The following is a 24602-nucleotide window of genomic DNA, read 5'->3' on the forward strand; positions in this document are numbered from 1 at the left end:
AGGATGATGCCCATTCTAAACTGTATTTTCCCTATTTTCCTGCTAAATGTTTGGACTAAGCCCTATTGAAGTGAACACAAATTACTCTTTTTGCAGGGAAAGGGTTGAATTCTTGTGCTCTGTAGGATCCAACTGAGTTTTCTTAAATGTGAAAGTCCCATTTTACCTGGATACCTATAGCTAGACATTGCCATGACACTTTCTTGGACATTGCTGCTTAAATTTCTCAGGTCTAATCTGTAAGTCTTGAGAAAGAGCTGATGAAAGGTAAAAAGTGTCAACTGGTGCATTAATTGTTCAGGCTGCTTGGGAATCTAAGTAATTGTCCTCATGAAAGTGGATTTACACATTGGCATGGATATATTGTGTGTTAAAAAATAAAGTACCAGGGTGGGGGGAACCAAACAAGCACCACCTTTGATGTAGAGAAGTTTAAACAAAAATTATGGAAAATGTTTACTTCAATCATAGGTTTTTCTGATGGGTAAGGTACAATTATTTTCCTTGATTTAACCCACAAGTGCATTACTCTTATGCCTGTTTTCCAAATATTAACTGGGCGGAGTTCTGAAAAACCAGTTTCAAGTGCAGCTGCTCAACTGGTACTAATGAGAGGAAAGCAGCAGACTGGGAAGGGACTGTTCTCTTTCTAAACTAGATTAAAGTTATATAATCTTCAAAGAAGTTTCTCAAAATTAACTAACTGTCCTCTTGGGGATGCAGCAAAGTCAGCATGTCTTAAAGTGTATGTGAAAGTGTACAGTTTTTTTCCCTTTTAAGACATGCTATCTCAGGTGGGATTACCACAGCTCCTGTCTTCAGACTCTTCTTTCCCAGACTTCTGAAGCCCTTTCTAGGGAGATGCACACTGTTGAAGCATAAGAGAGGAGGACAGAGGGACCATGGCTCCCCATAAGCATTCTTTCTGTGATGTGCACACCAACAGCTGCACGCATTTTGTGGCTGCATGACTACAATAGAGTCCAGCCAGAACTGGGACCCTTTTGTGCTTTAAATGGAATGCAGAGACTGTTAATCGTCTGCCAATTACTTTGATTTCAAAAGGACAAGGGGGTACAGCATGCAAGGAGCATGGTTGGGCTAATGGTGATCAGACATCATGCTAACTGAAAAAAAGCTGGAGTGGAATGGAAAATATGACAGGAAGACAGGGAAAGCTGAGATGATCTAGCTGTTAAAACAGACAGGATGCCTGGAGCTGATCCAAAATGGCACTACTTCAGTTTGGCTTTCCTTGTGTCTGCTCTGCCTGCAGTGCTTTCCTGGCTCAGGAAAAAAAAAGTGGGGTGTAAGGGGAGGAGAAGCTTTTAACTTCTGGTGAGAGAAGGACAACAGATGAGTTTGTTATTGCCTGTCCATACTATTGAAACATGAATCTTACCCCACTTGAAGGAGGGGGAGGGATAGGTCTTTAATAATTTATTAAAGATATTAGGCTCATGGGCTTGTATTTTGTATTGCAGGTGTTTTACTCCAGACTCCTCGAGGAAGCCAACAGAGGTTCATTTCCAGCTGAAGTGGTTAACAAAATCTTCTCTAATATTTCATCAATAAATGCCTTCCACAGTAAATTCTTACTTCCAGAACTTGAGAAAAGAATGCAAGAGTGGTAAGAGATGATCAACTGGTTAATATACTACTAAAACCATATCTGTAGAAACTCTGTCACAGCATTGAGGTGGGGAAGGTACCTTCATAATTAAATGCTCCAGGCTCAGCAAGTACTTTGTGTGGGAGAACATCTGCTCTTCCGCTCTTCATTGGGATCTGACTCAGCAGAGGATTTGCATCATTTGCTCAAAATAAAGGACACGTATCTCACTGAAGCCAGTGAGATTGTTCATGATTAAATGCCTCACTGAATTTGGGCTTCAGACTGAAATTTGTGTGGTACCTGAGATAAATAACGTGCGTGTGTTTTGTGTTATCCTTGAGACACAGTAACCTTTGCCATTATTTCCGTAGTAAGGTGGGATACATTCTTGTTTATTCACTGTTTTCTTTTCTGTTTGGAAGAAAACGAAATATATGTCAGGTGTATTTTGGAGCCATTTTCCCCCCAGCTTTCTTGACCTCTATTTGAAGCAATCAAGGATAGCTGAGGTGTAAATATACTCTGTAATGCTCATGTAAAGATAATGTAGTATCTTTAGTCCACCTTGGTGTATGCCACTCTGGAGATATGAAAGTATAGTCATGTATTTTTCACCTCTTTTATGCAGTTGTTAAATAAGAAAAGTCCCAAACCATTCCTGCTTCCCTTCCTTATTTGGGAAAAGGGGTCACCCCCTTAAAAAAAATAATTAAAAAAATTACAAATATTGTTCCATCCAGTTGTTTGACTTCAGCACCTGTTTAGCTCCTGCATATCATGTTATGTAGAGTTTATTATGCGGAATTCAAGTATTTGTTTGTGTATCATTTCCAGTTACTCTTTCATGTAACACCTTAATTGTAAAAAAAACTCACTATAAATCGAGAATTTTTTTGACATATGTGAAAATCTCAGACCACACAGAGGTGCATTAGACCACAGCTATATATCTCCTGACCCTGCAAGTTGATTCCCCTTTAAAATGATGATTGTTTAAAATAGAATAGTTACCCTACAGAAACACATGGTAGTTCAATGTAGTCTATAATGCAAGAAAATAACGCATAAGCAGCATGAAGTACAGGAAAGTTTACACCTTATGTTCCTTGCAGAATGACTGTGTAGGGTAAACCCACCCTTTTCTTCTAATCAATGGAAAAAATCTGGTAAGAAGGAGGAATATCTGGATTAAAATAGTGCATACTCATGGGATGTGGACTTTAACTTATGTAATGATGTTTCAAAAAGCAGCTTACACTACATTATGTCAGGGCTGTATGTATTTTACATGAAATTTGTGATGTGCTCTTAAAATTTTGCTCTAGACACTTTATAGAGCACAGAAAATGGGTTGCAGTACCTTCCATATTTGTAAAATATTAAATTACACACTAATAATATGTGTATAATTACATAGTTTCAAAGTGTATTTTAAGATGAGCTTTGACTCGTTAGTGCAAAACTAATCAATTGCATCATAAGGCTATTCTTTCCCACATTCCTTGGAAAGAACCTCTATGCTGTACCTGACACAGCCTATTTAAATGTCTTTGAAACATTATGCTTTTGAGAGGAGTCAGAAGGAAGGGTGCAGCTGAAGAGAAAAATTTCTGATCACTACTGAAAGAAAAATCTGGGATATTTTTCTCTCCCCATCACCAGTGTGAAACAACAGGTAGAGTTTACTTTCCTCAGCAGTTCCCATAATTAGACATGGAAAATACTTAAGTATGTTCTATCAGTAGGTTTATGCACTTCTGTTGTTCTAAAACTAGCTGGATAAGAATTTTTTACACTTTCCCTGAGTTGTTTTGAAAACTTAAAGCAAAAATGCTTTTTTTTTTTTTTTTTTTTTTTCCAAACTGGGAAAGCTGATCAGAAGCAGATTCTTCTTTCTTAGAAGGAAAGTCAGTGTGAATCTCAGTTTACTGGGTAGAAATGAAATTGTCTGGTAGTTGCATTTTGAGTAAGTTGAGCAACAGCTGGAGCTGAATCTCTGTTTTACAACATAAGTTTTGAAAACACTGGAAGCAGCCTTGTTGTAATTTATTTCCTGTGAAAAGAGCATAAGAAAGCATAGCATTGATCCTACATCAAACAAAACACCTATCTAACTCTGTCTCTTGTACCCAACAAATAGCAAATACCTGGGGAAGAATATAGGAACACAGTGTGATAGCCTTGGGGGGAGAAAGGGTGGTGGTGAAAAAATTATTTCACTCCCTCAACACAAACTTTTGGCATCTGTGGCAGTTACAGACAAGTACAGAGTAGACCTGCTCCTATGATTTGTTTTGCTTTGAGATCTCAATTTTCAATTTTGTTGAATGCCTGTTAGCTTGTACAGTGGGAGAGAAAGTAGTTGTGTTGTAGTTGCCGTCATTGTGCTCTGATTTTACATACCTTCGCTTAGTCTTCTTGTAGCCATGACAGTTTCAAATGAGATGCTAGAAATAATGATTAGTAAGTCAGCTATTTCATGTTTGAGTTTTTAGAATGCAAATGGGAATGCCATCGAGGTCTGATAACACAGAAATACAACGTGTTTCTGTACCTACATTACAATGTGAAGTCCACATAACGATGCTTTGTTTTTTTAGCGATAGTGCCGTGCTGATTTGGGTCCATGGTAATAGTTCTCTTTCTGATTTGTCTATCCAAGAGAACAGTAACTGTCCTGGACCTGATGGCATCTAGTACAACTTCATATTTTGGCTCATGGTGTGTAGTGTTTGAATATGAGATGAACTAATTATCTATAGTTTTAAGTCCATCAAGGAAGGATGCTGCTCTCAGCAGGTTCTGCTTTCTGTGACTTCATCTGCCCTTCCTAGTTTTCAAGAGCTCTTTGTGCCCTGTGGACCTTGGCTTTCTTACCTGAAGTGATGATGAACTTGTGTTTTTACAGCCTCACTCTTTGGACATAAAAGGGCCTTCCATGAAAAACAGTTGTGAAATTTGTCTTCAGAGACAATGACATTGCAGTGTATCCAAGGAGCAGGCATAGCAAACTGTTCCTAGTTCCTGCTTTATTAAAGTTTTAACATTTTCTTTTAATGTCTGTCTGGTAATAGTTTGGAAAAGTTAAATAGAAGTATTCTTTTTTGTCCCAGTTTCTTTAGATAAAAAGGGCTGCCACCGTCTTTTCTACTTACAGGTTTTTTGATTGCAAAATATAATAATTACTTATCTGTTAAATTTATCAGAAAACTTCAATGTCTGTTTTGTTTGTTTGTTTGTTTGTTTTCAGGTGACCTTTATAAACAGATCGATGTTTTCTTCAGTTCTGATGGAACTGGCATGATTTGTATTTTATTTTCAATGCTGCTACATTAAAGGGACAACTCAGGGAAACAGCATTCAGTGAATCAAAGGAATGTTTTTGGTTTAAATTGCTGGCTTGCCTTTGAAAGTGTGTCTTGTGGTTGGAAAAATATGTGAAGCTAATTAAGGGTGTAGAGCCCTGGTGCCTTCAGAGTCCAACTTCCCACCCTGTCTTGTCCCCTTCTCTAGTTGCCAGGCCCAACAATAACCAGGTTGTAGACAGGTACCTTCTGTCTCCTCCTGAGAGAGCTGGACCAGCCTTTGTCAGTCTTGGCAATATTTGTTATTCTAGAAATAGCTTTTCCTTTCTGCACAGCTTTTCTCTTGAAGAAGTGGTGTGTTAGAGCAGACTGCTGAAGTAACTGTGGTATAACACTATCACATTGATTTCTGGATCTGTCCTTGAAAATGAGAACAATCAGCCATTGGAATAATCTCCTTAGGGAAGTGATGGATTCTCTTAACACTGCACACTTTAAAGATTTGCTGGCAAGAGTCTTGTCTACACCAGGATTTTGCCAGGGAAGGTTGGACCAGATGATCCTTGAGATCCCTTTCAACCTGATATTCTATGATTCTAGGATTGATTCTATGAGATGTGAAATGTGTTTCGTAGTGTATTTCTTGGAGATGCACATGTGCCATTCTCTTTTCTCTGTGTGCATCCAGGGTGTAGCTGACTCTCTGACTCTCCATCAGTTTCTTTACTATTCTGTTTTATTTGAAGATACTATCAGTAATTGTGAAAGATGTGGGCAAATTCTCACAAAAGACTGGAATCCAAGGGATTCTCTGCACTTCATATGTTTTCTTAGATAAATAATGATTTTAAGAAGTTGTAAATGCATGTATTTATTTAAGGCAGAGAAGGGAAGCTTTGCAGTATGGATTTAATCCTCAAATAAAACCACAGGTTAGATATTTAGGGCATAAAGTATGGTCAAAAGAAGATAGATAATACAGTTTTAAGGAATTGCAAATAAAATAGGCCATGTTTTGTAAATAAAGCCTTTCAAGTTTTTAATTGTAGACAGCTTTTCTTTCTGTAGAGCTCTACATAAACTAAAATGCTTATACATGATCAAAGAGGATACAATCTTTCCATATGAACTCAGGCCAGTTTTAATGGTTATGTTGAAACTGTGTGAGGTGAGCCCAAACAGAAGGATTCTCTGAAACACTTGACTCTGTTTTATAGCCTTGTGTGACTTTTCTTCTTTCCTGTTTGCCCTGAGATTCCACCCTCTTACTTTGCAGGACCACCACCCCCAGAATTGGAGATATTCTGCAAAAGTTAGCTCCTTTCCTCAAGATGTATGGAGAGTATGTGAAGAATTTTGATAACGCAATGGAATTGGTGAAAACGTGGACCGAACGGTCACCTCAATTCAAATTCATTATTCAAGACATTCAGGTAATGGGGGGAGTAATGTAGATCTCAAAGTACTATAAGCATATATAGACATATGTAGCTTTGCAGGTGGAAAAAAAGGATTAAAGAGAAAATTAAATACCAAATCCCTTAGAATGAAGGGTTGTTGATTTTGTCTGATTCACACACAATTCTGTTTAACCTCCCTCTCCCTTCACATGTTCACAAGTACCCACATAAATCCATCCTTTCCAGCGCAACATAGAGGACCAAATAAAAAGGCTGAAATGTAATAAGTACAGAAAAATACTACATTTTGTCATAGATACCAAAAGTAAACACTGTTTCTCAGTGCAACTGCAGATCCTTGCACTGAATCCGTAAGTACTCTGTTGGCTCACACCAGTGCTGTTACACAGAGCACTGCACTTTGGAAGTAAGTGATCCTAAATCCTGAGCCACAAAGGGTAAAGAAAGCTTAACAGTTAAGCAATTCACCGTTCTTTTCAAAGGTGCTTTTAATACCCTCTAGTGCTCCCTGTAGGTTTCTCTCTGAAGTAGCAGGTGGGTGTCTTTCTACTGCAGACTGAGCAGCTAGAAGAAGGATAAGGTATTTCTGCTTAAATGGTACTGCTCGGTAGGGTCTTCTGATTCTAATCCAAGGAAGACAACTGTGTGTATTTTAATGAATTTTTAAAATTACATCTAAGATTATGCCAGTGCACAGGCATCTTAGAACTCTTCTGAGCAGAGTTACATTATGACTGAAACCTGAAACATTCCCTTCTCAGATAAATGGGCTACACAGTTCATGACCACTTATTAGAAAACAATTTTAACAGTTGTTCTTACGAATTCAGTTCTAATTATTTTTTTCTGAGTTACTGCAAAACTAAGATAAAGTATACTGGAGTCTGGAAGGTAGTTTGTTTTTCTTTTTCTAGGGCATTTGTGAATTCAACTGGATGGTTAGAAAACTCTTTTTACAATCATTTTTAGGAAAGAATTTCCAATTATTTGGTTCCATAAAGTAGTCCAGCTTTCTTTCAGAAGGTCTATCATGTATATTTCAAAATACATTATTTATGTTTGCTCAATCATAACTTTTATTTTACTATTTCCTAATAACATTTTTGCCTACTACATTGAAATATGTTTACAATTTTTTAGAAGGAAAAAGTATGTGGAAATTTGACATTGCAACATCACATGCTAGAACCTGTGCAACGCATTCCACGCTACGAGATGCTTCTAAAGGACTACCTAAGGAAATTGCCTCAGGATTCTCTAGACTGGAAAGATGCTGAAAGTAAATATCTTCTAGCCATTAAAAGAGCTGTAGTAAGATGTTAGTAAGAAGATACTGTAAATGAAAGATATTTTCAGGAAAAATAAATAGAACAAGCAAAGCCCCTCTGAAAAGAATGACACTTTCTTCAGTGGAATTGTAGGATTCTTTGAAAAAAGTATCTGTTTGAATAGTGTATGAAGTTAATATAAAAACTGTAAAGCCTTTAGTATTCTCCTGGAGCACATAACTTTTGCTTTAGTTTTGGAATAGCACATGGGTTTTTATTTGTTTGCTTTGTGGATGATCAGGGGTTGCGGCGTGTTTTCTTTGTGGGTTTTTTTGTTTGTTTGTTTGTGTTGGCATTTTGATTTGCTTTATGCACACTTGGAATATATGTCTTTTATTTGTAAAAAAGTGGAGTTAGACACATCATGGTATTTTTAAGCTCCTGTAGGAAAAAAAAAAACCCACACCAGCCCATTTTGAAATTTATTCCCCTCTGTATTTACACAAGAACAGTTCAAGTGTTCTTGTGTAAATCCAGTTCCATGGATTGTTCAGATAATTTATTTTTTTAAAATATTTCATTGTTACTATCATTACTGTAAATATTTGTAGTATGAGCTGTTTCAGCTAAAAAACATAGTTTGACATTTTGGACTACTTTGAGAAAAGAAGAGAGAGAATCATGACTGTTCATGTCACAGAAAATGTGATTAAGTGCTGAAGCTGTAAAGTAATCAGCAATAATGCTCTCATGATCCTTCCAGATTATTATTTATTTTTGTTAGCTGACTTTCTTATGCTTTCCACTTTACCTTTGTTACTTTTTACTCATAATTTAAGAAATATATTGTAGCTTGTAGTTTATATAAAAAAAATACAGTTTTGTAGAGTAAACTTTTTTTTTTTTCCTATGTAATATATTAATATGTAGAAATGCAGCTCTTTGATTTTACTTTATTTTTATTCTCTCTAGAATCCCTGGAAATTATATCCACCGCAGCAAGTCACTCAAATAGTGCAATAAGAAAAATGGTAAATTGTTCTGGTTTTCCTGTTCACTTTTTGAATAATGTTTGAGTATTTTGTGAACCTAGGAGTATGAATTGCAAATCTGCCCTAAAATGGCCAAAATGGGTTTCCTGTGTCCAAGTGATGGCTTCTTCTTAATGTATTTAAATAGCTCATGGGAATGATACACAAAATCTGGCATTGCACCTAATTCTCTCAAGTGGAAAATGGCACAGACTGGATATCTCCTGGCTCAAATAGCTGACACTGTGCCAGACTCTTAACCTTGTTTCATCTGGTTCTGACAGTGGGAAGATAATGTGTTTGTAAAGAGTAGTTACTGTTCCTCTACCCTAGGGGGCTGGCAGGATAGGTACTTCATTAAGTATGTGAGGTATTTTGGACATGAAATAATGTAGAGTCTATCATAGATACATAGAATGGTTTGAGTTGAAAGGAACCTTAGAGATCATCTAGTTCCAAACCTCCCTGCTTGGGCAGGGATACCTTCCGCTAGGTCAGGTTGCCCATCCAACCTGTCCTGAAACACTTCCAGGGATGGGGCTTCCACAACTTCTCTGGGCAACCTGCTCCAGTGTCTCACCACCCTCACACTAAATAGCTTCCTCCTAATGCCTAACCTACATCTCCCCTCTTCCAGTTTTGATCCATTAATTATGGATTAATTATTATTAAGTATGTATAATTATTAATTATACATATTTATGTTAATTATTATGTATAACTGCATTGTTAAAATTACCACGGAGAATAATATTTTGAAGAGTATTTGTTACTATATAAACTAACTTAATCAGTCTGTATGGGTGACCATACCTACTCTCAATATAAATACATATATATATATATATATATAAAAGCTAACACTCTCCAAACTTAGACAAACTCTCATCCTTTTACTTAAACATGCTTAAAGATCTGTGTTTTTAACTAATTTTTTATAACTGTATTTTCATTGTAAAGGAGAATCTAAAGAAATTGTTAGAAATATATGAGATGCTGGGAGAAGAGGAAGACATTGTGAACCCTTCAAATGAACTGATAAAAGAAGGACAGATCCTTAAACTCGCTGCTCGCAATACATCTGCTCAAGAACGGTATCTTTTCCTAGTAAGTATGGTGGCCTGTGTTTGCAGGAGTGGCTGTACACCTTTCTAAACTTAAAAGCACTACCAAAGAGAGAGAGAAGGAAATTCTCTCTAGATGATCTCAATGCCTTTCCACTAGTGATATCAGAGCATGAGAAAACCTTACACTGCTGACAGAAAGGCTTGCAAATGCCAGTTAGAACAGAATACGTGGGTTTAAATAAATGGAAACAGTGTCCAGTAACTCACTTTATGTAAGAGGTCGCTGATTTTAAATGCAGGTCCTAGAACATAAGAACTTGGACATTCTCATGAAGCTTAGTCCTGATGGATTGTGTATGTTGTGGTCCAGTAACTCTCATGGCCCTGTGGGAGCTTGTTATCAAGGCAGGTCATCCTCCTGTCAGATGCCTGTGTCCTGCCTTGGAACTGTCAAACTACAGTCGTGCTCCCTTATGACTCCCTTGGAAGAGGTTTGATGTAGTTCATTGCTTCCCATGCTTTAGAGATTGCTCATTCATTTTTTCGTATGAGCCTCTGACATTGCATGTCTTCTGATTAATAGAGACCAGTAACAGGTTGTTGAAAAACAATTCCTGCTTATCTGTGCTTCAAACAAAAGGAGAAATCACTGAACAGAAAGAATTGAAATGGGGCTAGACAGCTGATTAAAATTATGTGCGCCTCATATGAGAGGTGTAAAGTTCAAGTGTTCTGTATCTTGATACAGACTAGAGAATAGGCTAGACAGCATTTCTGTGAAATATGATTTAACTGAAGTGAGTTTCTCTTTTTAATAATTAATTGTGAGAGGAAAAAAGTGAGAAAATTGAACACTACAGATCTAGTAATGGTGCTTCTAAGTAGGGGCTTTAGACATTGAAAAATTATTTAAAGTTCAAGTTTTTAATAAAGGAATATATCTTTGTCCTGCTTTTGCATTATTTTATTCCTTGTGATATTGAGAGTTTCAGTGAATAAAAGCTGTAAGACAGAAATATTCTTCTGTCTTGGAGAAAAGACAAATAATGTCCTCAAATGATATTAGTTACAATTTCTACAAAACCAGTGTTTTTCATACAGGGTAAATATAAATGTGTACACTGAGGAAAAGAGTTCCTATTCTGCCATTTAGTTTTCTCAGAATTGAGGCAGAAGAATGTGGAGTTTTTTCTAGTGGAAGGTTTACAATGGTATGGAATATCAAGTCTGAGTATAGTTGGTAATAAATGCTATGAAGACTGCTGCCCACACAGAGCAGTTATTCTTAGATCCACTGTAGCTGTCCCTTAATCTGATTTCTAAACAAATAAGAAAAAGAAGTTGTCTTTCACGAGAGCTTTGGTCTTCTCGTATATCAACTAAGCAGGAAAGAACTTAGTCCAGCTTTGCAATATCATCTCAGATCTCTCTATCTGTGGTTTTCTTAACACAAAGCCATGTGCTTTTTGTTGTTTGTTTGTTTTTTTCGCCCAGTTTAACAATATGTTGCTCTACTGCGTCCCCAAATTCAGCTTGGTAGGATCAAAGTTCTCAGTTCGAACCAGAGTTGGCATAGATGGCATGAAGATTATAGAAACTCATAACGAAGAATATCCGCACACTTTTCAAGTGTCTGGAAAAGAGAGAACACTGGAGTTGCAGGCCAGGTAAGCGAAGTCTTTTTGTCTGATTTTTGGTGGATTAAGTATACACAGAAAGAGTGGACTTATAGATTTGGAGTAGAATGCAATGGGCTTCATCTTAATTTGAGTGTTTTGAAAATAGTCTAGGCTGCCAAAGCCATAAATTATCAATACAAGAATCTCTTGAAACAGGGGATGTGTCTACAATATATACTGAGTTGCCTTGCTTTGCAGAAGCACCTAAGAAAGCTGTGAATGGGCTGTGTGGAAAATTGAAAGCCCACATACCTGACTGGTACAAAGGCAATCAGTTTGACAGCGGTGTTTTGGGACACTGAGTGTTTTAAACTCTAAATAGTGCCGCTGGTACCTGAGCCACCTTGGCACAAATGGGTCTGTTCACCTTACGGCATGTCCACCCAACAAAATTCCCCAGCTTGGTGAGTTTACATCCACAGAACATCGTTTTCTACAGTGCTAGATGGGCACCTGCTTTCCTCCATTCCTCAGACCTGCTGTCAGTCTACTTATTTTCTTCCAGTCCCAGGTAGCAACCTCACCCTGAAAGGCGTGTACTCCTTTTAGTTCTAGCATCCTTCTCCTGCATTTGCACTCTTCTGACTGGTGATTTTCTGCTTTCCTTCTTAGTCCTCTTGTTGCTTTACCTTCCTGTTGCTGCGTTTTCCATACTCTAGACTAACCCTCCCCTGTCTAGGCTGCCCCACTTAAAGTAAAGTAGGGTGCTCCACCTCTCCTTTGGGACCTGTTCTATAACAGCATATAGAAATTTACCTACACTACCATTGAATTTGAAATGAAATATCTACTTTGAAAAATGACAGGAAAAACCTTTCCACTAAGGTGCAAGAATTCTGGGGCATGTTTTTAATTATCAATCACATCTACTACAAATTCCTGTGTGATGTCTTGCTCAGTATTTTGCAAGTTGTGATGCCATATAGCCATTTCAATGACAGATGGCATCCTGCTGTACTGTTTGAGAAGTATGTTGTAATTGGAAGAAAAATGATACAACAAAGTAAGCTTATTTTGTTAACTTCCCTGTATTACCAATAATTGAAAGTTTATTACATTAGTTTACTTTTAGGTGTAAGAAGAACATGCTTTTGTGTTCTGTGTTATGAACTTCTTTAGAATGTGTTGTCTGTACAAAATTGTGATGGAATAAGTACCACGCAAGATCATATTCAATTATATTAGAATACTCTTGATTGATGTATGAGTACTGTATGTACCCTATACCTTAAAGTCCTTAATTCATAAGCTTGTATTAACAGTGTTCTAATGTTATGCTACCCTTGGGGTTTTATTTACTAGTAGTCTTCTATGTTTTTTTCACAATACTATTTGAGTACATTTGGTTTTAAACAGCTGGTAGATTATTTCTTTGGGAGGTTGCTGACCTGGTGCAACATTTAATAGCTCAGCTTTCATTTTTTAATATAAGCAGGTAGGGAGAATTCTTTTGGCTGTTTAGACAGGTTTCCTCTGCCTTGTATTCAGATGGTAGGTGGGAAGGGGAAACACTTGTTGAGGATCATACTTGCTTAAAAGGTGTACTAATACTGAAAAAAATGTGAGGAGCCATTTTTATTGAGATGTTATAAAAGCTCTCTTCCACATGCTTCATGGAAATCCATAGAAAAATGAATTTTTGCATGGCTGATACTGTGTGACTACAGGGTTTTTTTCCACATCATTACCCATGGAGGAGGCCACTTTCAAAGAGCTTGTGATGTTACTTCTCATCGTTCTGACTTAGAGTTTGCAGACAAACTGTTTTCATTATTAGCACTAGTCAGTAGTTTTTAGTAATACTATTAGTTGTGATATAAGATGCTTTTACAAAGATTTGAATGTCAAAGTCCTGCTGGTATATTGCAAGGACAAGGCTTTCATACAAGATCTGAGTTGAATGTGCTTCTTCTCATCTCTGTCTTGTCTGTATATCTCATCTCTGCTTACTGCTAAGTCATCTGTATCTGCCCTAATGCATTAAAGAAAAACTTCTGCTGTTGGTTTATAATATTAAAAGATATTTTTCCTTTTGTTTAATTGGATACTCTTCTTGTTACTGTAGACAAATTTAAACAGCAGCAATAACAAAAGCATTTAGAAAATTACTTTTGTTGGTGAGGAAGATTTAAGAGATACACAGAAGAAATGTGTGTTAGTATGTGAACTTAGTAGTGCATGAAATGAGAGGAGGAATAAAAGACCTAAACTTTGCATTATCCTCTTTTCCTCTCCATCCTGTTCTCAAAAAACAAAACCAAACAAAAACATAACACAAAACGGAAAACAAAAGCATACTTCAGGCTTCACAAGTTTGCATCACTAAGCAGTAAATTCAAGTTAAAAGAAAAATGTAAAAGTAGTAATGGTATTTGCATTATTAGATTTTTTTATATATATATAAATGGCACAGTTAACAATTAGTATTGTTTAAACAATCACTTCAGAAGCTTGGCTTTTTCAAGAAGTTGTTGATAGTGAGATAATGTTTCCTTGACTTGTTTTGTACTAATGTATCAAATATTTATTTCAGTTCTGAACAAGATAAAGAAGAATGGATAAAGGTAAATTAATTTACATTCTTTATTTTCTAAACATTTCTTCACTAAAGTATTAAAAAAGTAGTATTACTGTTTTCTGGGTGAAGCTTCCCTCTGCTAATCAATAAGTTGTCAGAATGCAGAGTCCATTTCAAATGTAATATATTTGAGGAATTTCTCCATTGTTTCCTTAGGCACTTCAGAATACTATAGAAGCTTTTCAGCAGAGGAATGAAACTTTCAGAAATGCTATTGCTAAAGAATATGAAGACACGCCTGTTGAAGTTTCTGTAAGTTGCTGTTACTCCTTTGTAACCTTCTTAGTACCTACCTTTTCTTCAATAACTGGAAAAAGTTTGCAAGAAACTTGGTTTTCAAGGTCATGGTTCTTACAGCAAAAGGATCACAAAGCTCATCATTCTTAGAGCAGAGGGATTACAAAGTAGTCATCTTGTTGGTAATTGTTTTTCTTCATAATGACAGCTCTTATAAACAAGTCTCTTTTTTTCTTGAAATGCCTAACAGAGTACCCTTTCAGTGATGCATGATGCTTTTTGACTGGATTCTTTGTTATTTCTTGTATAGATCTCAAAATGCATCTTGAGCTGTGTTTTGCCATTTCCTTTCTAGAGGAAGAGAATAATTATTTTCTCTATTTAAAGTACTGTGAAACTTTTTATACTGGCTTTTTTTATTCTCCCATCTCCCTGCTGCCCTTCAGAATGCTGAGCTTGGGAAGAGAGCACCGAGGTGGATAAGAGACAACGAAGTAACCATGTGCATGAAATGCAAGGAGCCCTTTAATGCACTGACAAGGAGAAGGCACCACTGCAGAGCATGTGGGCATGTAAGTGCAAACCCCTTACTGGTGTAGCTGGTGAGCAGGCCTGGGGAATGGGTCTAAGCACCTAAAAGACTTTTCGTGGCTGCTTGTTTATGCATACCCTACCACAAAGGGTCCTCTGTCAGCTTTAGTTGGCATGGTAAATTTGGAAGTAATTTGGAGCGGTGCAAGATGTGCTTTTGTGTAAAATGTCCCAAGCCCCTGGACATACTCTGCTGTTACTCCTGAGTGGCCTCCACTTATCTCAAGTGTCAAGACCACGTGAAACTGGCACAAGCCAACATTATCCTGGGCAGCACGGGCTGCCTCCTCTTCCCATTCTGCTACCTTCTCTCTGCTCTTTGCAAGACCATGAAGCCCTGCAGTTAAAACCTTTCCATTGGGTTAACTAGGAGCAGTTTCCAGCTGAGTTCAGTGTGTAACTGTGTAAATATGTGGGAAGCATCAGGGAAGGAGAGAAGGTTAGGAAGATGAGACAGTATTATCTCTGCTTTCCATGTATAGGCACTACAGTAACTTATGGCACTTTAAAGTGATTATGAGACAATGGTGTGACTTGAGAGTTTTCAGAAAGTAATAAAAGATGAGCAAACATTTAATGCTTTTTCTTGCCGTCCAGCAGCTCTGCCTTTCTCCAGTAGGTGGTAGTGCAAGCCCAGGTTTAAATTTTGTTTTACAGGTTATCTTGTATGATTTCTTTCTAACGTTTTTACCTGGCATTGAAGGCTTATTGCATTCACAGCATGGCTTTTGTGCTTTGGAGGTCACTAGAGACGTTTTACAGAAGCTCTGAGTTACCAGTTGTCATTTGGGCTTTCCCCCTGATAGTTCTGTCTTAAAACTCCTCTATTGATCTTAAAATCACACCCTTCCTTTCCATCCCACCTTCCTCCAGCTTTTGTTTAGACTCCTAACTACTCTACTATATATTCTCTATTGTAGTTTTGTCACATCTCCTTGTACTTTAATTTAAAAACTGCAGTTTTTTTCCTACAGCATGGCTTGTGCTATAATCTGATTCTATTCCTGACTTTAACCTACAGATACAATTGAAAGCTTATTGTGATTTTTATACAAAATAAAAAGGTCCTACCAGATGAGCAATAAAAGGAACTTATAGTTAAAAAGCAGTGGCACAAATTTGGAAAATCATTCTTTTCATTAAAGTTATTGTTGGCATGTCATACAGCCATTGTGTTTCATGTTATGCATAATTAAACTATATATTACTGATTAGATAAAACAGTCTTTTAGATTAAATTGTTTTTATAAAGTGTTAGAAATACTCACATTTTATATGTACATTATCTTTTTTGTTTCTAAGGTGGTTTGCTGGAAATGTTCTGACTACAAGGCACATCTCGAATATGATGGCAATAAATTGAACAAAGTCTGTAAGGACTGCTATCATGTTATAACAGGTTGTACAGACAGTGAAGAAAAGAAGAGGAAAGGCATCTTGGAGGTATGTATTTTCAAAATACCATATGTGCACAGTTTCAAAGTGTTTTGGCTCATCGGTGAATGAAACACGGTAGCATTGTTATGGGACTGTTTTCTCTTTGAGAAATAAAAGGTGCATGGACTGAATCTATTCTAGCCAATGGATTTTGGTTTTCACCATTCATCTTTAACAATATTACTTGGTTTTGTTCAATTTGTTTTAAATTAGGAACTACGAACCTTAGAGCTTGTTTGCTTTTTTGCAGTTACATCAGCTAATGTGACAAAACATTACTTTTCCTGATAAATCATCAGTTTCCTTCTTCTGCACTTCAGCTGTTGTAGCAACAAAACCCACTGCTACTGCAATGATTCTTGAAAACATATACCCAAATTGAAAGAACTTGGGATGTAGGAAAACAAGGGAAAAATTTGGTATTCAGAGTCTGAGTAGTAAGATACTGTTTTGATCAGTGTATAAAACTATACTTTAAATTCATCAAGTTGCTCTCAGCTTTTGATATCTAAAAATTCAAGGTCTCAATCACACAATAAATACCCATGTTTATCTAATGAGCAGGGGGAGAAATAGGAATCTTACAATTGCAATTAAATTTACGTTTCTTAAATCCCCTTTATAAGCCCTTTTTAAATGCCTGAAATAAAGTAGGAGACTATCATCCTAACTTTTTCAAGACATATATTTATCTCGGGATGTAGTAGAGAAGGATTAACCCTTGAGCTGAATACCAACAGAAAAAAAAGGAAAAAATAAGATTAAAAAAAATATTCCATTTACAGTTCATAATCCATGTTAGCTTGACTACACGTCACTACATTTTCTTAAATGAGAGGGAGTGAGGTGCACAGGATTCACTAGCTTGCCTTATAGTCAAGAGACTGCTGTTTCTTGGCACGGTGGCTTTTGCAAGGTAGCTGAAAGTGCTATAGAATCTCTTAGAAATGTCCATGGTTGGCTACCATATTGCAGCATCCAGACAGCATCACTACTAGGAGAGGAAAAAAAATTGATGCAAGGAAATTTTAACACATAATTATTTTGTGTTCTTTCTGCTCTTCTCAGGATCACTGTTTAACCCAAATAGCATGTCACTCTGTCTTCAGATTTCAAGCAACCCATCTAATCTTTTCTCTAGGATTGGTGCTTGCATTTTTTTGTTATTCTTAGAAATGTGTTTGCATCTGATCCTGCCATAATATTTTGGCTGCCAAAACAGATTAGTTGTCATACTGGATAGTTAGTAGCTCTTGAATGCCTAACATGATGTTATTTTAAAAATCAGACATCGTTGTAGATACTAAGATACAAGTAAAGACCAGCTGTAGTGGCAAAGTGAGATTTAAAAAGAAGGAACACATTGCACATGTTGTGCTTGTATGTTTGTATCACACATATTGTCTCCATAAATTCAGTCCTTCATGATCTTAGTTGGGTGTTTGCTCAAGCTCTTTTGTAGATGCTCTGCAAGATTTTATATGAATGGTAATGTATTCCTGCATTTCTGTTCTGTGTTATTTTAGTCTTTATTTAAGGAAAGTTTCCTTTCCTTTTTATGCTTTTTACTACCTCCTAGATTGAATCTGCAGAAGTCTCTGGAAATAGTGTCATATGTAGCTTTCTTCAGTACACGGAAAAATCAAAGCCCTGGCAGAAAGCGTGGTGTGTTATACCTAAACAGGAAGCTCTTGTGCTGTACATGTATGGTGCTCCACAGGTATGTGCAGAGAAAATGGAAAAGATTTTGGTAAATATTGTTACTGATGTCTGAAGAAGAGAAGGCAAACAGCTTGGGAATGGAGGAAAAACCCAAGTGTTTTTACCAACTTGTATAGTAAAAGAGAGGTAGCCAGCAGATTAGTTGGCTGTTCTTAATCAGAAACTTCTCCTTTTTCCTAGGACGTTAAAGCTCTGGCTACAATTCCACTTCTGGGCTATACAGTAGATGACACTCCAAGAAGTGCTGACCTCCCACATAGCTTCAAACTGACCCAGTCTAAGTCTGTGCACAGCTTTGCTGCAGACAATGAGGAACTAAAACAGAAATGGCTAAAAGTTATCCATTTAGCTGTCAAAGGTGAGACACCAGAATGTCAAAATGAAGTGCCAGTGAATTTAGAAGAGCAACCTGAATCTTCTAAAACATCTGAATGATGAAGCTCAAGAACACAGGGCATTTTAAAAAGGTTTCAATTGAATTTGTGGTTAACTTTTGTGTTAACCTGTCCTTGCTCAGTAAAAAAAAAAAATAAATAAAAAAGAAAAAGAAACTTCCTACTACCATACACATCTTAGCACTTTATGTTTGGGAAAAATTCTGGTCTTTTTAGGGATCTTTTTCTTATATTTATGTTCTGCCAATGAAAGCAATGTACAGGTCCATTTCAGAGACTTTTTAAAAAATGTGAATGCTATAAACATACTTACTAACTTTACTGTACTACTTTTTTGTCGTGATGCAATTTTTTTTTTTTTTTCAAAATCCAGTTGCTCTTCAGTTAATGTTTGCGACTTTCAGTAAGAATGCAAATATTGAAGCTTCCTACTTACATGTTAGGACTTGCAACAGGATAAAAGATATACCTCCACATTGCCAAAATAGATCTGTAGCTAAATATGCAGGGACAGTTTGGTTTAATGTATGTAGTTTATAGATTGAATTCTATGGCTCTGTACATATGTTGTATTCACTTGTCTCTTTTTAATCAAAGCACTGCAAATTGTTTTCAGAGGTATATTGGCTTTTAAAGTTTAAATTTATCAAGGAAACAGTCTAATGATTTTCAATCTAGAAATGAATACCTAAAATATGAGAAAACAATATATAATATATGTACAGTATTGAAAATGTTCAAGATTTGATTTTTGCTTTGATTTCGTGATACTGGGTTCCTATCAGTGAATAATTTATTTAAAAAGCATGTTTTCTATTTGAAATTAAACACACTCCTAAATTTAAAATTACTGTTCAGTGATTTGTTTTAATAACTGGCAATGATATTTTTAAGCATTAAAAATAGCAGCAATTTGAGTGGTATGCAATGGACAAATACATCCCAGTTGTGCTTGAAAGAGTAGTCCCTTTTCTTCAATGTCCTGTCACTGTTAGTGCAGTAGTTTGTTGCGAAAATGCAGTATGTGGTTTGAGAAAAGCAACAGATTCTAGTAACCTTTCTGGGAACTTGTATTTTTGCTATTAAGGTTATTAGAACAAAGGACATTTTGAACTTAGATCTAATTTTTGCAGAAGATTTATTTATGCCACAGTCTTCAAGGATAATTGTCAAAGTGGAGCCAGCTTTATATGAACTCAGTATGAAGTATAAACCCCCAAATCTCAAGTTGCATTAACTGACTTTATTTGCATTCTGCATTGCTGGTGTTACAATATTAAGTCCCTTGTGAACTTCTGTTCCTGTTTAGTGTTTTTATACATAGAGGCACGTGACCTCCTTAAAATTTTTACTGTAACTTCCTTGGATGAAATATGACAAATTCAGAGGTAGCGGCTGACTATGAAGTAGATAATTTAAATCATTGCTATATTTCCTTTTCTCACCACTCAAAGGAAGGAAAATATTTAACTTCTGCAATCAACTTTTCATAAGAACATTGAGGAGTCTTACTTCTCAATATAACTGCATTCTGTATTTTAAATCATGTCAAGCTGAAGAGCTCAGGTTCAAGTCCAGTTTTGTTAGTAACAAAAGGGCAGATTTAAAGGGCTCCTTTTTATAATAGGATTTCCAGACAAAGTATCCACTGAACTACCATTCCCACTTTACTCTTTCTGCGACACTATGCGGGAAAAGAAACAATCTCATTTAGGACTTAACAAGGTATTGTTAAAGTAACCTCTGCTTTTAGTGTCAAGCACACGAGTACTCACTATCTATCATTCTTCAGTAAGAAGAATGTCATACATCTTAGTGGGCTGGATTTTGCTCTTGCCTGCACAATTCCAAACTCTACCATGGCCTTTATACTTAAAGCTTTACACTAGTGTTAGTAATTATCAGGACATGGCACTGTAGAGTACTAACTCTACAACTGACTTCATACATATCAGTTCTGAACCTTCCTTGGGTGCTCCATGTGTCCAGATTAACTTTAGTATTACTTTTATCTGATGCACAAGCTCTTCTGCAATTCCCTGAGAGATTTTAAGTGTCAGTTGTATTTATCTTTATTTATGGGCAGCTTTAGCACATTCTGATTCACATTGGTGAGTACCATCAAGTCTTCTCCTGGCTTTCCCTAACTAGTGCGTGTTGCCTTGTGTACGCCTTGGTGAGGGATGGGGGAGCAATTCAGGTAAGCAAAAAGAATTCTCCATGGCCAACTTCCTTTCATGGTCATCTCCTGAAAGTGGGTATCTTCTAAAAGAGTTAGAAGTGCAATTGTGGGTCATCTTAGCACATCCTAAAAACATTTTTCCCCATGTTCAGGTTGTTGAATGTAAGGGGAAAAGTTGCCTTAAAGGACCCCCCAGATAAGACAGACTATTCTGAAAGTAATGTAATGGTATAACTGTAATCGTGTAGTGCATTCAGTTTTCCAAGCTTCTGCAAACTTAACTCTGAGCCAAGCAGAAGACCTATTCCAGCTGAGTGACTGGAGAAATTACTAGAAGCAGCAATTTCTGAGCCCTGTTATTGTTATAGTGGTATTGAGTATCTGAAGCTGTTTGAATGATTTCAGTCTCTCCCAGATGAAATCCTGCATTTGGGCATAAACAATTTGAAGTTAGCATTGGAAGCTATTTATTTGGATGTTAGCCTCATGTTTGCTGTCAGCCATTTAAGTTTATATAGCATTTTATTTTATTTACCCTAATTAAGCCTATTTCAGGTTGTCATAATCAGTTGCTCTGTTAGAATTGTTCTGAGTCAGAATGTCTTGGCACTCAAATGTATGGATCTGTGTGTATTTTGTAGGAAAAGCATGTACCACCAATATTAAAGGAGATCAGAAGCTGGAGAAGTTGCTTCTAGGTTTAACCATGCTGTTTTATTCCATTCTCCACAGACAAGCCTCCCTTACAGCATCCAAAATTTTTTCTTTAACTTTAAATTGTAAATTATGGCCACAGAGGAACAAATGCAAAATTGTAACTGCTGTGGCTTAAGTGCCATGAACAAAGCAGTCAAATTAAAACCATCATTCCGACAAGGTATACGCTGTTCCCATTTGAGCTGTTCATTTTTTTTTAAGGCATTAAATATATTAGCACAAAGCTGTTTGTGTAAGGAATAAACTATAACTGAGCATTCATTCATAATACATGAATGTATGTGAATGGCTCTGCTGAATTATTTAAGCTTTGCAACTCTTGTGCTTGTTTCTCACTTCAAAACTGACCAGTCTTCTGTGCAATTTAAAGCAGATCAAGTTATTTTGTGCATTTTTACCTGTGTTCAACCAGAACAATGGCATAATTTTCTCATTATTACATTTGGAACATATTAATGTATTTTTCAAAATGATGTAGTATTTTTCTTCTGTCATGGAAAAATAGTTGTGTCATGACATCTGCATGTCTGCACCATTTTTTCAGATCCTTTAAAAATTGTTTTTTCGTAGCAGGTATTCCTGCTTGGTTGAAGAGCTGCTGTAAAATCTATAGCATCTAGTATTTTCAAATCCCTTTACATGGAGTAGTTTTGTTAATTACAAAATGTATTTAATTTTTATGTGCAAAATATTGAGAATACAAAATGTTCTTTTCTATTTTGAGTACAATATTAAACCACTTCAAATGCAGTTAATATATAGTGGAACCCTTTTATGCAAAAACATCTCAAAGTGCTTTATAAATAGCCTCAAATATTCTAAATCCTTTTCTTAGAAAAGAGGATTTTTGTTCTTATTTTTGAATTATGGATGAAGCCAAGGCACTGATTAAATGTAGAATAAATACACTACCACCTGAGGAAATTTTAGATGAGGTTATAGAAGCATGCTCTAAAGAGTTCCAAGTGCAGTCAAAAAAATAGTAATATATATATATATGTAAAAATAAGTGGGAAAGATGTGGAAACACTTGACAGGTTCTTTGAGTTTTGTTGTTGTTGGTTGTTTTGGTCTTTTATAAACCCACATCACCACGTAGCTGGTAGAAAAATAGGTCAGTTTTTCATTTCAAGACAAGATTAAATAAAATGAACAGAGGGCAATGGCCCCTTATAGTGAAGGAAAGGCTTTCAGGAAAGAAACATTCCATGTATAAATAATTCTAAGCAATAAAAAAGGAGCCTTCTCCATAAATCTATATAGAGATCTGGTGTAAACTAGTGTAGACCTGCTGAAGCTATTATGCCTTCAGTGATTTCAACTCATGTAGAATCTGCCTTACATTATACAAAGACATTGGTGAAAAATCAGGATTTCACCAGTTTGAGAGCTGCTGACTTACTATGTCTTATCTGGAAGCACAGTGTTCACTTGAACTTCAGGTAGGTTTCAACTGGAGATAACTGATGTAGGGGTGAATGTAAACAGCTGGAAATTAATATCCAAAAATAAATTATTGGAGAGGAGAAATATTTTTGTGGCAGAATTCACTGTCCTTAAGATAAATCCATTGGTGAAATGGGCATAATTCTTAGTTTGTGGTGTACTTACTTGAAATGTGAAATGAAATACATGGAGTTATATTTTTTTCTCCAGTCTGTGGCCCTGTTGGTATGAGGAATTGACCTAGCTGGTGCTGACTCTTTGGACTGTAGTGACGTATGTTCCTTGGATAGGAGTTTTAATCTGCTAGTCAGATTGTTTTCTAAATCCTTTTCCTTTACTAGAACAAAACATTAACTTAGTGATTGTATATGTGTGTGTATATATGCACACATCTGCATATGTATGTGTGTATATGTGTATATACGTGTATTTATATATTTGAGACTATTATTCAGATGACCTGTTTTCAAGCAGTATTGTACAATCAAAAATACACTGTGCTGCATTCAAAATATAATGTATATTAACTGTGTTTGGTTCAGTTTCAGAAGAAAAAAATGACAGAAGTAGATCTACTTCTGTGGCAGGTTTCCTATTTAAGCCTCATTTATTTTAAAAAATCCAAAAAGCCACACTGAATTCAGTAAGGCATTCAATCTGCTTCCTTTAATTCCTCATTATTAAATTTCTTCCCAGACTCAACCACGGCATTTTGCTTTCACCCTTCCTCTTCCTAGCACAAGTGAATGTAGAATGTGGATTTTCTCTACTAAAATCTTCAAGCAGATTTCTTTGAATAAAACATGTTTTCAGGCACTGCATTAACACCAGCCTGCTTCAGTTTGTAGGTCATCCTTGTAGATTCATTAACTATTGATAGTGAAAACGTTCAGAAAAGAGGGGAACTGTGTCAAAGCATTTTTGCATGTATCTGTCCTAGTATTTTGAAGAAAGAAGCCACATTTGTTGCATATAAGAAACAGTTTGCAATAGAAGTACTGGGGTTTTTTTTTATTAGCACGGTCTTTTCTGCAGCCCTCAAGGTGGATTAATACATTAATTTTAGTGGGAGCTAAATGTTTGATATCAGAATTATAGGCTGTTCATATAAATTCCCTTTCATCATGGAAACATTTCTGGTTTGAGAAAACACTTTTAAAAAAATACTAATATTTGGAAGAGGTGTAAATTTTGCAGTAAAGTGATGAATATTAAAAAGGTGAAATACAAATGCTGTTGTAAGTTGTGCAAATGTAAGTGGTCATTTTATGGTCAAGAAATATATGAATGTAAACATTTTGCAGATATTGTATATAGTTTCTGTAATATATGTATATTGGGTCATAAGGTGGGTGGAGAATTGTAAAAATTAAGCACTTTAATTCCTGTTGAGTACTTAAAAAGATGAGAAATTTGTATCCTGTAAAATAAAAGCATCATTAAATAAGTATTGCTGGTTGACTTTTTTTTGTTGTTTTAGTCCACCTACTGTTCACTTTGCTGATGAAATCTTTAAACTGCATTTCCAATTGTATGTGAGACTCCAAGGACCTACAGGCTTTGGAACACTGGTATCTAGTTTGCTGAAGTGCTGGATACTCAGAAGTACTGCTAAATTAGTAGAAGATACATAATGAATATGTAAAGGCTGTAGATAACACTGTGACATCTTAGGCTGGGAAGAGAATAGATGCAATCCTACACAGTTTAGATCCATATCTCTACAATGGGAATAATAAATGTTCTTTTGTGACCAGGACATGAAGAGAGTATTTTATAGACTTCTGAATTGTCACCCCCATGAAAACATGCAGAAAGAGAGGAAAGAGTCCAGTGCAGCACCATGGCTTTCTTACTATTACTCAAGCAGTGATCTGAACAAAAGGATGAAACAAAACATGGAGCAGCTGC

The 24602-nt window shown here is 36.2% G+C and overlaps 1 protein-coding gene across 2 annotated transcripts in view; it reads left to right on the forward strand.

Annotated features, from left to right (window-relative positions):
* FGD4 (FYVE, RhoGEF and PH domain containing 4) overlaps window positions 1–24138 on the forward strand; it is a 58635-nt gene extending 34497 nt beyond the window's left edge. The window contains exons 6-18 of one of the 2 annotated variants that reach the window (XM_051627310.1): window positions 1485–1630; window positions 6197–6353; window positions 7482–7620; window positions 8582–8640; window positions 9601–9747; window positions 11202–11374; window positions 13920–13950; window positions 14121–14216; window positions 14648–14773; window positions 16095–16235; window positions 17809–17949; window positions 18132–18309; window positions 20433–24138. In XM_051627310.1, the coding sequence (XP_051483270.1) occupies window positions 1485–1630; window positions 6197–6353; window positions 7482–7620; window positions 8582–8640; window positions 9601–9747; window positions 11202–11374; window positions 13920–13950; window positions 14121–14216; window positions 14648–14773; window positions 16095–16235; window positions 17809–17949; window positions 18132–18309; window positions 20433–20461 (1563 nt within the window). In that variant the 3' untranslated portion in view covers window positions 20462–24138. Of the gene's footprint in view, window positions 1–1484; window positions 1631–6196; window positions 6354–7481; window positions 7621–8581; window positions 8641–9600; window positions 9748–11201; window positions 11375–13919; window positions 13951–14120; window positions 14217–14647; window positions 14774–16094; window positions 16236–17808; window positions 17950–18131 lie in introns of both variants that reach the window. The other variant, XM_051627299.1, reaches the window with a different exon arrangement.
* Window positions 24139–24602: the final 464 nt, after the last annotated feature.

The sequence above is a fragment of the Apus apus genome, chromosome 1, assembly GCF_020740795.1.
Source record: "Apus apus isolate bApuApu2 chromosome 1, bApuApu2.pri.cur, whole genome shotgun sequence".
In the NCBI taxonomy this organism is placed as follows: domain Eukaryota; kingdom Metazoa; phylum Chordata; class Aves; order Apodiformes; family Apodidae; genus Apus; species Apus apus.